The sequence below is a fragment of the Sebastes umbrosus genome, chromosome 13 (assembly GCF_015220745.1).
Source record: "Sebastes umbrosus isolate fSebUmb1 chromosome 13, fSebUmb1.pri, whole genome shotgun sequence".
In the NCBI taxonomy this organism is placed as follows: Eukaryota; Metazoa; Chordata; class Actinopteri; order Perciformes; family Sebastidae; genus Sebastes; species Sebastes umbrosus.
Window position 1 is genome coordinate 9,458,485 of NC_051281.1, and position 13,097 is coordinate 9,471,581.

General features: G+C 39.2%; 1 protein-coding gene across 2 annotated transcripts in view; it reads right to left on the reverse strand.

Moving 5' to 3' along the window:
* The window catches only part of thsd7ba (thrombospondin, type I, domain containing 7Ba), a 225,420-nt gene that overhangs the window by 90,868 nt on the left and 121,455 nt on the right, over positions 1–13,097 (reverse strand). For both annotated transcript variants that reach the window (XM_037789632.1, XM_037789633.1), the window contains one exon: positions 8,997–9,197. In XM_037789632.1, the coding sequence (XP_037645560.1) occupies positions 8,997–9,197 (201 nt within the window). The remainder of the gene's footprint in view (positions 1–8,996; positions 9,198–13,097) is intronic.

The window sequence follows — 13,097 nt, forward strand, 5'->3', positions numbered from 1 at the left end:
AAAGAATCTGAATAAATGCAATTGCAGTGAAATAAAAACGTCTTGATTATAAGAAAATACAATTCCCCATGGTATTGAACATATCAAACAGACTCTTTAACTGCTAAATCACACACTAACATCATGCCAGAGTTGTCAGCCAATCAACACTCTCACACATCATGAATTACCAGGTAAAAGTCATATAGAGTACACCTATATCACATATATATGAAGGACTATAATATGAAATTCGCTGAATGCTTTACACATGCACTTATCCATGTTGTATTGATTTTTATAGTAAGCATCAAAACAGCATGCCTTCTACAAAAACCCAGTGCACTGATAATAAAGGTGTCAGGGCATGAATTGATGTGTAAGAATTTGTAATAACTACAGTGAACTTCTTTCCCGTATACTCTTTGAGGACTATGTCTCTTATCTACACAACCTGAAGGGGACCGGCAGATGACAGGAGACAGGTGAGGAGGAGGATAAACATAAGAGAACTACAAGTGTGTCCAGACTGTGTGATGCACCTGATTGATGCACTTTGGTAAGAAAAGTAACTGACTCCCAGTGAGTCCCGCAATGTCCTTAAACAACCCTGGGCCTGTCTACTCCATTTCATCTATACCTGAGTGGTTTTAAGAATTACCTCATGTATTTGCTAAGCAATAAAAGCTGGGCTGTAGGTGATAGAGGATGTTTTCTGATTGCATGAGCAGCCATAGATAATATTTAAATCCCCATCAGATAAATTTTCCTCGGAAAGTGCTGTCTCTTGCTCTCTACAGGCATAAACTTTCCTCAGACAACTTCCCGAGTTTTCAGGTTTGAAATGCAGAGTAGTTTTCTGCTGAGAAATTGAAAACCAAATGTTCACTCAGTCAAGGAGTAAAATGGAGAAAACACTCCATATCTCAATTCACTTCATTGAAGTTCACAATCCTAAATGGTACCTGGCAGTTCAAACACCTACTTTCCTTAGTCCACTTGGATGTCAATATTATGTTAACGTCAATGAATTATCTTCATGGATTAAAATGTGTTTTTTTTAGTAATATCTCCCAACGCTGCTCCACACTGGAAGCATTTGTAAACCCAAGTGACTTGACACACTGACAATAAACTGAACCATTCAACAAATGTCAGCAATTCTTATGTTTGGACTATAAAAGCTTGGTCCTAATGGAGCGACTCCTAAAGGAAGGTTGTCAGTCAAGAAAGCCCGGCCATAGCTGACCTTTCCACAAGCATCGACCCTCAGCAGTCAATGAGAGTTTGTATGTGCTGTAAAGGTTTGACAAAAAGGTGTCTGCTTAAGGATTTCAACACAAAAAAAAAATTCTTCTACCAACAACATCTTCAAAATTCAACATTTAGAACCAACACATTGTGACATTTCCTGGTGCGGACACACATGTTAACATACAGCAGCCAATGTCAACCCATTCTTGTTACATAATGTCAAAAGATAAGCTGTATTTGTAGAGCAACATTTCCCCCTGTTAAAAGGGCTGGTAGACAACAGACTGTAAGCACAATATAATTAACAGCGTACAATGAAACAAGCAAGGTTATAGAAGGTGAGTTTTAACTGTAATTTGAAAACAACTTAAGATTCAGCCAGTCTTACACAGTGAGGTAAATGACTCTAGAGGTTTAGTTCCAAAGCTCCAAATGCTGTGTGAATGTTCTTATGACTGAGTCGAGGGTTAATGTAAGTTTTAAATGAATGAGAGATCGAAAGCTTCAGCTTAAAATGGGGACTCTGTGAAACTAGAAACTTCCTTCCAATTGAATTCCAATGTCTTTCCCCAAACAACAAACAAGGCCTGTTTTTTGTTTGTTACTTTCCAGATACATTTCACTTCTTATCCATAAACAGCTCTGAACTCCAGAGTTAAAATCAAATCAGATTTTAGACTAAGACAGGTTAGCTAATTTATGTATATGATTAGAAGGCATACTGCTACTATTGAAAGATATGAGCATCCACAAATATCAGAGAAGCTTACTGTTTATGACAACATAATAATTATTGTAATTATTGTAAACAATCCCTTCATCTTGCAGGGATATGTCACTCCTAACTCTCCACCTGTATGTCTGCAGCAGCGAAAATGATTGAAAGCAAGCCAACAGTGACTATGTATGCAGGTACTATACTCTCCACAGTCAGTCTAAACCTTCCTGCCACAGCAGCTTCAGACTCCCATTGCTTGCTCCACAGAACTGTAAAATACTGTAAAATATTTTTGGAAACTCTTCACAGAAACCAAACCACAGGAACCCGAACATGTTGCAGATAACGTCATTAACAATCCACCTCCAGGGCTGGATTTAACTTACTTTGATCGAAGCTGTAATAAAAAAAATATCTAGGATGAGTGACGGTTCATACTGTAGTGACTATTTGTTTTAAAATATACAATTTACTTTAAAAACAGTGTATTGAGTTCAATCCTTTGCTTATAAGACCTGATACATGGTGGAGTCCAGCAGTCTAGGGGCCGTACACATGCCACTTCCAACAACGTAAATCCCTCACAGTAGCTTTACTGCTCGATGTTTCTGTCTCAAGCTGGCTGACCTTTTCAACCAGATGTTGTGACGTCCTCGGACAGATAGGGTGAAGCTATCTGCCGGCTGTGATTGGTTGTTCCTCGTCACATGATACGTGGTGCACGCTGAAGTGTTCCAAAAGTTTAACTATTTTTTATCTCGGCGACGATGTCGCTTCCGCGTTTGCGCCAGCCGCGCATCTGAAGAGCATTTGAATGCAAAAGACTTGGCATGTGTACGGCCCCTAATTTTTTCTTTCAAAAACTATAATTGTAACTGTCCGTAGATTTCGATACTTTGTTTCACTGAAATTCAGACTGTTCTATTTAATTTTAATTTCATGAGAATTATATATAATGTACCAAAATGTCAGACTCCTAATGCACCACTGAATAATTTCTTTAAATCATATGTAATGTTTTCCTGAATTGTGTTTGTTTTCTTTTTTATTTCTTATACCAAAACAGCCCTTTCACAAATTAATAAAAATCACCAAACTTCAAAGAATGGTCCAAATTAAATACTAAATTACACTAGCGTAATTCTCTAGATGTTGGTGCAACTGTATACTGTAGGAATATTTTTTTTAAGATATCAGATATACTGTACATGTAACAGTTTACTCATCTTCTAAACTAGGGACCCACTATGATACAAAGAGCTTAGTTATAGTGAGGGTTCTGGTATTCAGATTGCTGTGGTATTGAATTGAATCTGTGTAGAATAATGAGATTATGTCAGTAATAATGTCAAGTGCCTCTATGTTCTTTATTTGGCTATTTATATTCCTTATTCACCCTGAGGGACATCAGATGAGAGAGGAGTAGGAGAAGGCCAGGTCAACATGCAGGCAGTTCACTTTCATATCTTATTTTAACTGTGTACTAAATGAGTTTATATATATTCTTCATGGGGGTTGTTTTGCGTACTGGGAATCTTTTCGAAGTTATTGCGGTTTTAAATAAACCCTGACCTTAAAGAGTATTTTGTGACGGGCTATACCTTGAATTACCTTGAAGCATGTCTGCCTTCTTCAACATTTCAATATTGCAAAGACAAAATGTCCATCATCTCTACTTGTGTAACAGCTTAGAAGGAGAGCTTGAATATGTTGAGTCTGAAAGTGCAGACAGACTGATAATTAGCAGCTGCTTTCTCCAAGGTCTACAGAATTTATATATCAAGCAAAACAGAAAAAAATACCTAAAAGCATATTCTATCTGGAGAAAAACTTGACCATGATCAAAGGGGGTCACTGAGAAAACTAATAATCAGAGCAACTTATTCTGTCCATCTCATCGTCTATTTTTCCATCCGTCCACCATTCACTTCATTAAATTCAATAATAGGTTTTTAGAACAATACTTGGTGCGAGTTTTATTAGGTATAATGAGCATGTCCATGGTGCTTTTTATTGGAATAAAATGAATCGACACCATTAGCAGTGTCACATCCTTGACACAAGGATTGCCAGCCTGCCAAACATCTTTTCTCATTCACGTCATATTTTATCAGAACAATTCAAAACAAAAATCTTGAAGTCGAAAAGGCTTCATGTGTCATATATTTATCAAATAATATAACAGCATTTGAACACTTTATGTAACAACCTGTTTTTCAAATGCAGTTCAGCTACCATTGAGTTAGACTCACTCTGAGGCCACGCCACTATTTCAATGGAAAACAAGATATTTAGCCAGCCCGGCATGCCGCCACTTACCTCGCTGCCTGGCTGTGCGAGCTGTCTCTGTCTTAGCCAGAAAGTCACAGAATTGGAACGAAGAATATCCATCCTTTATCGGATTAATGAAGATGAGAAGTTCCTTGATTTCCTGGTTAGCATGGGCCCTGCTCATTCTATCGTGGCTCTGGTTGAACTCGACTCTAGTGTGCCATGCTCAGAACCAGCTTGTTTTCAGGCTGGAGATCCCTGGAGTGAACTAGGTGCTAGACCGAAGGTTCTGGTTAGCTCTACCCCCCAGCAAATGGAGCACTGGACCAACGTTCGAAAGAGCAGACACAGCAAGAAGAGTCCCTGTTCCATCTTGTCATCCTGGGACGTCGAGCTGGTCAACAGATTTAACGCCCTTGACGATCAGGAGTTTCTTCCACTATGGAGAGGCCTCCATTTTCCTTCATCTATGGACACCATAGGACACTAACAGTTGGACTGGCTCTCCGAAAGAACCCTGAGGTGTTAGTTACTCTACCACATCTTGCGCTGCGTTGTACACCTCCCATGCCATCCCTCTTCACGACTGTGATCATAGGAGACTCCTTAGTCTGAAATGTCAGGATGAATACAGCGAAAACATTCCGATTTCCTGATTTGATAGTCCAGGAAATAGCCAGCAGAATCCCAAGGATTATGCAGGACCATCCAAGGTTGGATCAAATTGTTGTCCGTGGTGTGGGAACAAATGACATCCCAAATCATCAGTCGGAACTGCTCAAACTGGACTTTATCCACTTGTTGAAGGTCCTGGAGACACAGAAGTGCCACGCTTATATCTCTGGCCCAGTCCCCACTCTTGTGGGTCGTTTCAGTCGCCTGCTGAGCCTACACACCTGGCGGTCATCGGCTTGTAGCGATACGATGTGGCCTCCATTGTCAATTTGAACTTGTTTTAGGAACGTAGACAGCTTTACTGGGGGCCTCCACCCAAATGGAGCTGGCTCTTTCCTGCTAACGGCAAACATATCTTATTGTTTACAGCACTCTGCTCCACCGTTCCCTAGCCAGTCTAGTGCACCTGCCCATTTCCAGTCAAGCCCCTCACTCTCTTGGCTATGTCTAGCAGGTAACCCACAAACTTTTGCAAGACTTGCTGCCCGACGACCTACCCTAACGATAACTATTCAAGGTCAATGCCTAACCTTAACCATTCTAGGTCAATGCCTTACCTCAACCATCTCTCACGTTTCACAACTTGTGGGTTACCTTCTAGACATGAAACGCTCTCTTCAGGTGACCGTGATCAGTTCCGTTCATTTAATTATTGAATATAACAGGCACGGACCAGTTAGTAAAGCTTCCCCTCTTATTTCGCAGGTCTCAATTATTCTTGCATGTTATACAGCAAGACAATTCAAAAAACGGACCGGTATTTGTAGCCACAGGAGGGTTCCATCTGACCTAATCACCATAAATACTGAGTCTGCCAGTCATTTTAGTAATTCATTTTTAAATTGTTGCCTGTGGAAGTCTTTTATTGTCAATGATTCTATTTCCTCCCATGTTTTAGATTTTGTTTTTCGAAACTTGGTCAGATACAGATGTTCCTCTCATTGAGGCATGTCCCCACGGATATACATTTTGGAACTGCCCTAGGTTATCTGGATGAGGAGGCGGACTTGCTGTCATTTATAAGGCTGGCCAAAAATCTTCACCTACTGCTGTTAGAAATGTTATCTCTTTTGAACTACTCTCATTCACCACCTCCCACCCTACTCTCTTTTTTGGCTTGCTATGCACCCTCTGAAAGCAAGGGGAGACTTTTTGACAGAATTTGGTCACTTACTGTCCATCACTACCACCAACTATGAGAAAGTTTTACTATTAAGAGACTTCAATATCCCAATTGACAACCAGAATGACAAACTTACATCTGAGTTCCTCGATCGTATCCATACTTTTGACTGTACTCAGCATGTCTCTGGCCCTACCCATCAACACGGACGGATCCTATTTTCACTTATGGCTTTAATCCGGAAAATCTCCAGATATCAACATGCAAGATTCTGACCACGCTGCGGTTCTTTTCAATGTCCATCTAGTGCCTGAGGTCTCTAAGAGGCCCTCGAGTCTTTCGACCCATCACTTCGCAGACCATTGAGAATTTCTGTAACACCTATCAGGCTTCTGAGCAGCTCGATCCGCAAGAGATCTCATGTTCTGCGGAGGAGCTAGCTACTAAATTCATGCAACGATGCCCCTTGGAAATAAAGCATGCCCTACTTTAACAAAACCACCTCCATGGGTCAATAACTGTGTCTGGTGTATTAGAAGGGCGTGTAGACGTGCTGAACGGAAACGACTTCCAAACTATGGTGCATTTTTAATGCCATAAAATAGTTTTTAAAAGAGATAAACAACACTGTAAAACAAGAAAGATCAAAATACTTCTCACATTGTATTGCTGCAAATCCTCACAACCCAAGGATGCTATTTAGGACCATTAACCCTCTTATCCACCCCACTCCCAATTCCAATGAAGTCTATTGAGAGATGTGAGACATTTTGGTACTTTTTTGTTGATAAAGCTTCCAACATTAGAGCCCAAATCAAGCTATCTCTGTTTATTTGAGCGCACAGAGAGGTGTATCTCGCTTTTAATTCATTTTTAAAAGAGGTTTCTGCCTTTTTATCTACAGGTATTTTAGCAATATTTAATAAGTCTTCATATTCAGGAGTTCTTTCGATTTTTAAATTGGCTATTTGTTCAAAAATCTAAAAATGTCACTCTTTGAAAAGCTTCAGTTCGGTTTTCTAATTCATCACAGTGCAGAAACTGCACTTCAAAAAGTCTTAAATGACATTAGGATGAATTCAGATGTCGGCTGTTGTACACTTTGGTGTTGCTAGATGCTCATTCTCCTGCCATGCCTTTAAAAGTTTTTCATTCATACAACATTAGCTGTGAGATTGCGAAACACACCGTCTTTCTCAGTAATGCTTGTAGTCCTATATCAATGCTACATAGTGGCATTGTGTGAAAAGAACAAACTTCTTACAGGATTTTGTATAACTGAGCAACTTGGCCTTGACACTGCTGTGACTGTGTGAAAATAACTCACCGTGTTTGAATGGGAAGTCCGATCAGCCAATTAAGGAAGCAACAGTGAACAACTTGTCAAAATCCTCAAACAATAAATCCGCCGCAGATGATTTCATAAGCCTTTCTCCTCAAACTCGCCAAAGCTCGCGTTCTTGGTTGTCCTGTCAAAACTCATTAGACTCTCCTGTTGGCTAATACACTTGGACCCTCCACTGCCTTCCTGATAAACATACACATGATCCATTGTGACAGAATAATAAAACAGAGACAAAAAAGGTTGCAATTAGGTTTATAATCTATGAAGATGAGCAATTAATGCCTGCAGGAAGCTGTGATTCTGACTTTTAATCAGGCCAATGTTTTCTGTGCCCATAAACTCGGTGATAGACCCGCATGAATAATGCATGCTCGGTTAACGCTGATGTTCCTATCACCCAACGTGATATGGCTGAGCACAATGGATCACATTATACCTGATAGTTCATGCATCACATTGCTACTGAAAACATTACATGTCTGGACCACAGCACTGATGGCTCTACTATGGCCTTGATGAATTGTACTGCTACTTGTAGATATAGTTGAATTGGTGTCCATGGTTAGCACCGTTTTAACCCTCTTTTTTTAGGGGCGTTCAGGGGGAGTTTAGGGGGAGATAGCAGGTCAACAGTAGATGTCACATAGAAGTGGTGTACATCATCTGAAAGCTGGGAACCTGAAGATTAATTTGAGATACAGCTCAGCACTATGTGTCAAATTGTTCTAGTCATAAATCAGAAATAATACTGAATTAATGAATCAATTAATAATGAATTAAAATAAATTGTGAACATGTATAAAGGGCTAAAAACATTATGATAGAAGTATATAATGTCCATTCCCATGCTCACCAATGTCTCATAAGTTGTTTCAGCAGTTGTGGGGTTGATACCAATTGTTGATTGATTGATGGGTTGATACCACCACAGATTTGGTGCTAAATTTAACCATTTTTTACCACTTGAGAATTGATACAAATGATCAATAACTTCTCCAAAATACCACATTAAGACACCAAGACCTTGAGGAACACCATAGAAAAAGTCATGCTATGATTTGGTTTCAAAAACTTCTGACGCTTGGAGATTTCTGCAAGAATTGCATGGGTTTAAGTTGTAAAAAAAAAAAATACATGAACCCATGCTAATATTAAGCAATGGCAAATAATCATAGCTGTCATCTAAATCTGAACAGAGAGTTATAAAGATCTGTGGAGGTCTGTTCTGCAATAATTTGACAGCTGAACACATGGACTATGGCTGAGAGTTATACAGGAAATCCAGATGGTCATTTTATGACATTCATAAACTGTTAAAGGAATAGTTTTATTTTATTTTATTTTGACAAATATCCTTATTCCCTGTTTTGCCAAGACTTGTATGAGAAGATCAATACCACTTTAATTTCACTTTTACACCCAGGAGATGGTTAGCTTAGCCTATCTTCACATACACTAAAGGCTGGAAATAGAGGGAAAGAGCTAGCCTGTCTCTTTAGAAAAGTAACAAAAGGTGAATACCAGCACCTCTAAAGGATGGTATCAATCTTTTCATCTAACTCTTGGCAAGAAGGAAAGTAAGTACATTTCCCAAAATATCAAAAATATTCCTTTAGTATTGAGGACTGTACCTTCAGAGTTGACACAGGTCACATTCTGGGCTGCAAATCCAGGACCACAGGAGCTTTTACTGGGAATGCATCTTTCTTCTAGTTGGACCTGCCACAGGTAGCAGGCGGGATCTTCGCAGGGGATGGACTCCACCAGATGAGGGCAGGTCTCCGGAGGACTGCTGGACTCCCACAACACCTCTCTCCTCCTTTGTCTGAAACCTGACAGAAGAAGAGGAGGGGAGGCAAAAGGTTGTCAAAGAAGCGATTGATATTCCTGTACAAAAGTGAAAGCAACTTGTGAGCATGTTGTTTCACACAGTATACAGAACCTCTCTCAGCCAATCCATACAGTACATCAACTATGCTATAGTCAGCAGCAGCAACTTCTAATAAAAGCTACCATGTCTCTCTCATAACCATGGGAATTAAAGATGAATAATGAGGAGTTTGAAAGAAGAAAACGGTGGAGGAGTCGGTGCCAGGCCACTATGGGCTTTTTACACAACAAAAATGTGTTGCAATTCTCTTTACGGAGTGCCTGCACTTCTGATTTTTGTCCACATGAGTACCCTTACTTCTTATTGCGTACTGCCACCTCTTGAGTCTACCCACCGTCTGAAAAGACGTGTACAAGCACTAAGCAATTGTGCTTCAGGTCGTGGTTGCGCCCGTGAGACGCAGCTGAGAAGCGAGCCTGCACGGAGCTGGTGCAGACAGCTGCATAGATTAAAATGTGATTTCTGAATGCTGCTGCTGTTGTAACTGCGGCGCTAGCTGCGGTGCAAATGACTCCGAGGCTGTCGGTACTCGTTGCGGCACCAACCAACACCGAGCCTCCCCCGTCAGCTGCCAGCTACTGTGGTGGCAGTGACACTTTGCAACATGGGCACAGAGCACCTGACTGCTGCACTATATTGAGTGCACATCTTTCAACTATAGCTCTTACATGGCATTCATCTGCTTTTATCCAATTGTGAATGTCAAAAAATATATGACTACAAAGCACTGAAGGCCAATGCAACAATATAAATACATTTTCTCCCTCTTTGTTCTGTCATGCTGTGCATATGCCATTATTACAAAGGGGAAATGTTGATTTACAAGAAGATAAAGGAGGAAATTTAAATCATAGATTTTCAGATACACTCAATTTATGTAGTACTTCAAGGTGACATTTGATGCGACTCCATCACTGGAGCTAAATAAATGCAGTCTTAACCATATATTATCAACCTGCCTTTGGTATTCCTTCTCATTATCTGGGAACAGATATTATATTTTCGGTTTTATTGTAATTGTAATAATATTGTAATTTTATTGTAAATTGTAATATGCAATATTACATGTGTGTACAATTTGATTTGTATAAATATAGCTACATAACAATTTTTTTATTGATCAAATACATTTATGGACAAACGGTGGGAGTGTATGTCGTATGTAATGAAATGCATACAAAATGCATTTGGATTGGGATATACTACCAAGATATGCGTATAAAAAAACATATATCCAAGATGATCATGTCATGAAACTGCTCAATGTTTGGGTCCCATTCAGGCACTGTCTTTAGGTATAATAACACTAAAATTAGGCTTGTTATAGGTATGGAGTTTGTTATTCATTTGTTAAATTACTCGCCTTTGTCAGCACTGAATGCGATATCTTGTAATAAAGACACAAGTGCTGCATCTATTAGGTTCAATATCAGCACTAAAAGCTGTCAACAGTATGGTCTATTAACTAGTTTGGTGCAAAGTGAGATCCAGAATCTGTTTCCACTTTCTCCACAAGGAAAGTATTTATTATAATACTGAAAATTAAGGTTATTTTCATGGGATTTGGCCTTGTATTTATGTTGTTAAATAAATAGTAGATATATGCAACAGCTATAAAAGTGTTGATATACCCAAAGAGAGGACTAAAATGGACCTAAAAGCTGGTGAATTTGTGACCTTCTCATTTCAATCCCTTTTCCCAGCCAGTCTGGGGATTCAAAATGACAACCATCACCTGGTTCTTCATCCACCAGGCTTCTGCCAATGTCATATTTCACAAAAACGCCAAGAAACTTGTCAGTGATACGATGAGTGGTTTGAAAATGCAACATTATTTTATTTTCAGCTTTTTTTTAAGCTTCTTTAGTATTGTGAGACTCATTATTGGATTGTCTTGTTGTTAGCGTACTGATTTTATTATCATTAGCCATATTTTATTATTACTTAAAAGTCACAATTGGAAAATCGTCTTTACATCTAAAAGGAAAGAAAATGCACATAGTATAAAGACTTTCTTTTATTTCTATTATAATATCCTGTTTTTTTCAACCAATTTTCCCATTCCTATTTTCATGTCCTCAAGCATCCAAAATGTGTTGCTTCCTGCTGCAACGAGATGCTGTTAACTGTAGTTTACAGTAAAATATACTCACGCAATGAGCACACATATAAAGCGAAGCTTAAAAGTAAGGAAAGATGCCAATGAGTTGCCAGAAGTTACGTGACAAATAAACCAACGCTGACTTCTGGTTTCACACGGGACATGAACAGCGGTCTCCTGGGTGGTCCAGTGTTTTTTGAGCCACCCATCCACCCCGACCTCCTCCCTATGTGGCGTTTGTCACTCTTTATACTTCCTGGATACTACGTGGATTAAATGCTAAATAATTTCGTGGGATATATATAAATTACAGTGCATTACTTTTTGTAGGTATAGCTACAGTATGAACAGTGAACAGAGAACAGCTTGAAATAGTTAACTAAAAGTAAAAAAGGTTAACCTATAAAAAGATTTTAATAACCAATTGTCATCCCATTTTTAACACTCAAAACAAACATACAAATGGCACCTTAAATACACCTTTTATCGTTCTTTTCTATAGGTAAAAGACAAATATGAGCCCATATTTCATGGGGTGGAGGGACTAATTGATAAACTTAAAATAAACAAAATATAAAAATAAAAAGAGCTCTACCTGGATACCATTTCTTAAGCGAGAAGAGAGACTAGAGGAAGTGAGGGAGATAATGAGCCAAGCGGCACGGCAAAGGAAAAAGGTGTTTAAAAAAAGTGGGAAAGTGTGAGTGATTGGGGTCAAGTTACAGTGGTTGGCAAGCCTTCCACAATGACACCTGTCTCTCCAATTACTGAGTCTCGCTGTCTGTTCGCTCCCGCTGCTGCTGGTTCTGTTACTAAATTGGGGGCTGCCAGCTGAGGGGTACTGGCTCCACACTGGCACCTACTGAACATCTCTGTATGGTAGAAATGAAAGGTCCATCATAACTGCTCATTTCAGCTCAAATACAATCTAGAATTGTTATACGTATTAACCCTAGAGAGTGAATAACCAGCACATAGCAATAGTCTAAATTAAGATCAACATTGAAGGTGTTAAATCATACCAGATTTACAAGAAAATGTACAATTGTGGGTATGGGGAAAAATCCTGAACTGTATTACATATGGAGTAGCCTACGGTAGCAGCTAAGCAGAGGACAGACAAATCTGATTTATCTTATGATGTAATTTAAATATAATGTGACTAAAATCAAGCCTCAAGGCTGAGAAGTTAATCTTATCAGATGGTCTTGCTCAGATGTTAAGTAAAACAAAATCATGAATCTGAATGAAACGGACCTGTGTGCTAACTTTGTGCTGAAAGAGGAAAAGCAGTGATTGCAAAGATGAGAGCCTGAGGAATAAGCAGTAAAGATCTGCAATTTGAAGTAATAAGGAAACATAAAATCTGGTCTCCCATGTGTCAGTGTGGTATAACAGCATAGCTTCCTCTCTTAACCTAGCTATTTTTTCAAGGCTTTATTGTAAAGTGACAAGCAGCGTGGGGAGGATAATTAATTGGGGAATGACGTGATAAAGGTCTTCAGCCCAACTTGGGACTTCACAGTTACATTTTACGCATGTCTGGAAAGCAATAGATCGAATTAAAGCGTTTACTGATGCTTGAGTTTGAATAATGGTAATAATGGAACTACAATTTTACGATTTTTCCGAACATGTGTGAGGAAATATTAGTTGAAAACAGCTTGATGTTTTCGGCTAGACAAAAAAAGAGTTTCAGTGTGGGAGACTTTTGGTATAGAGTCCATTGACTGGATTATT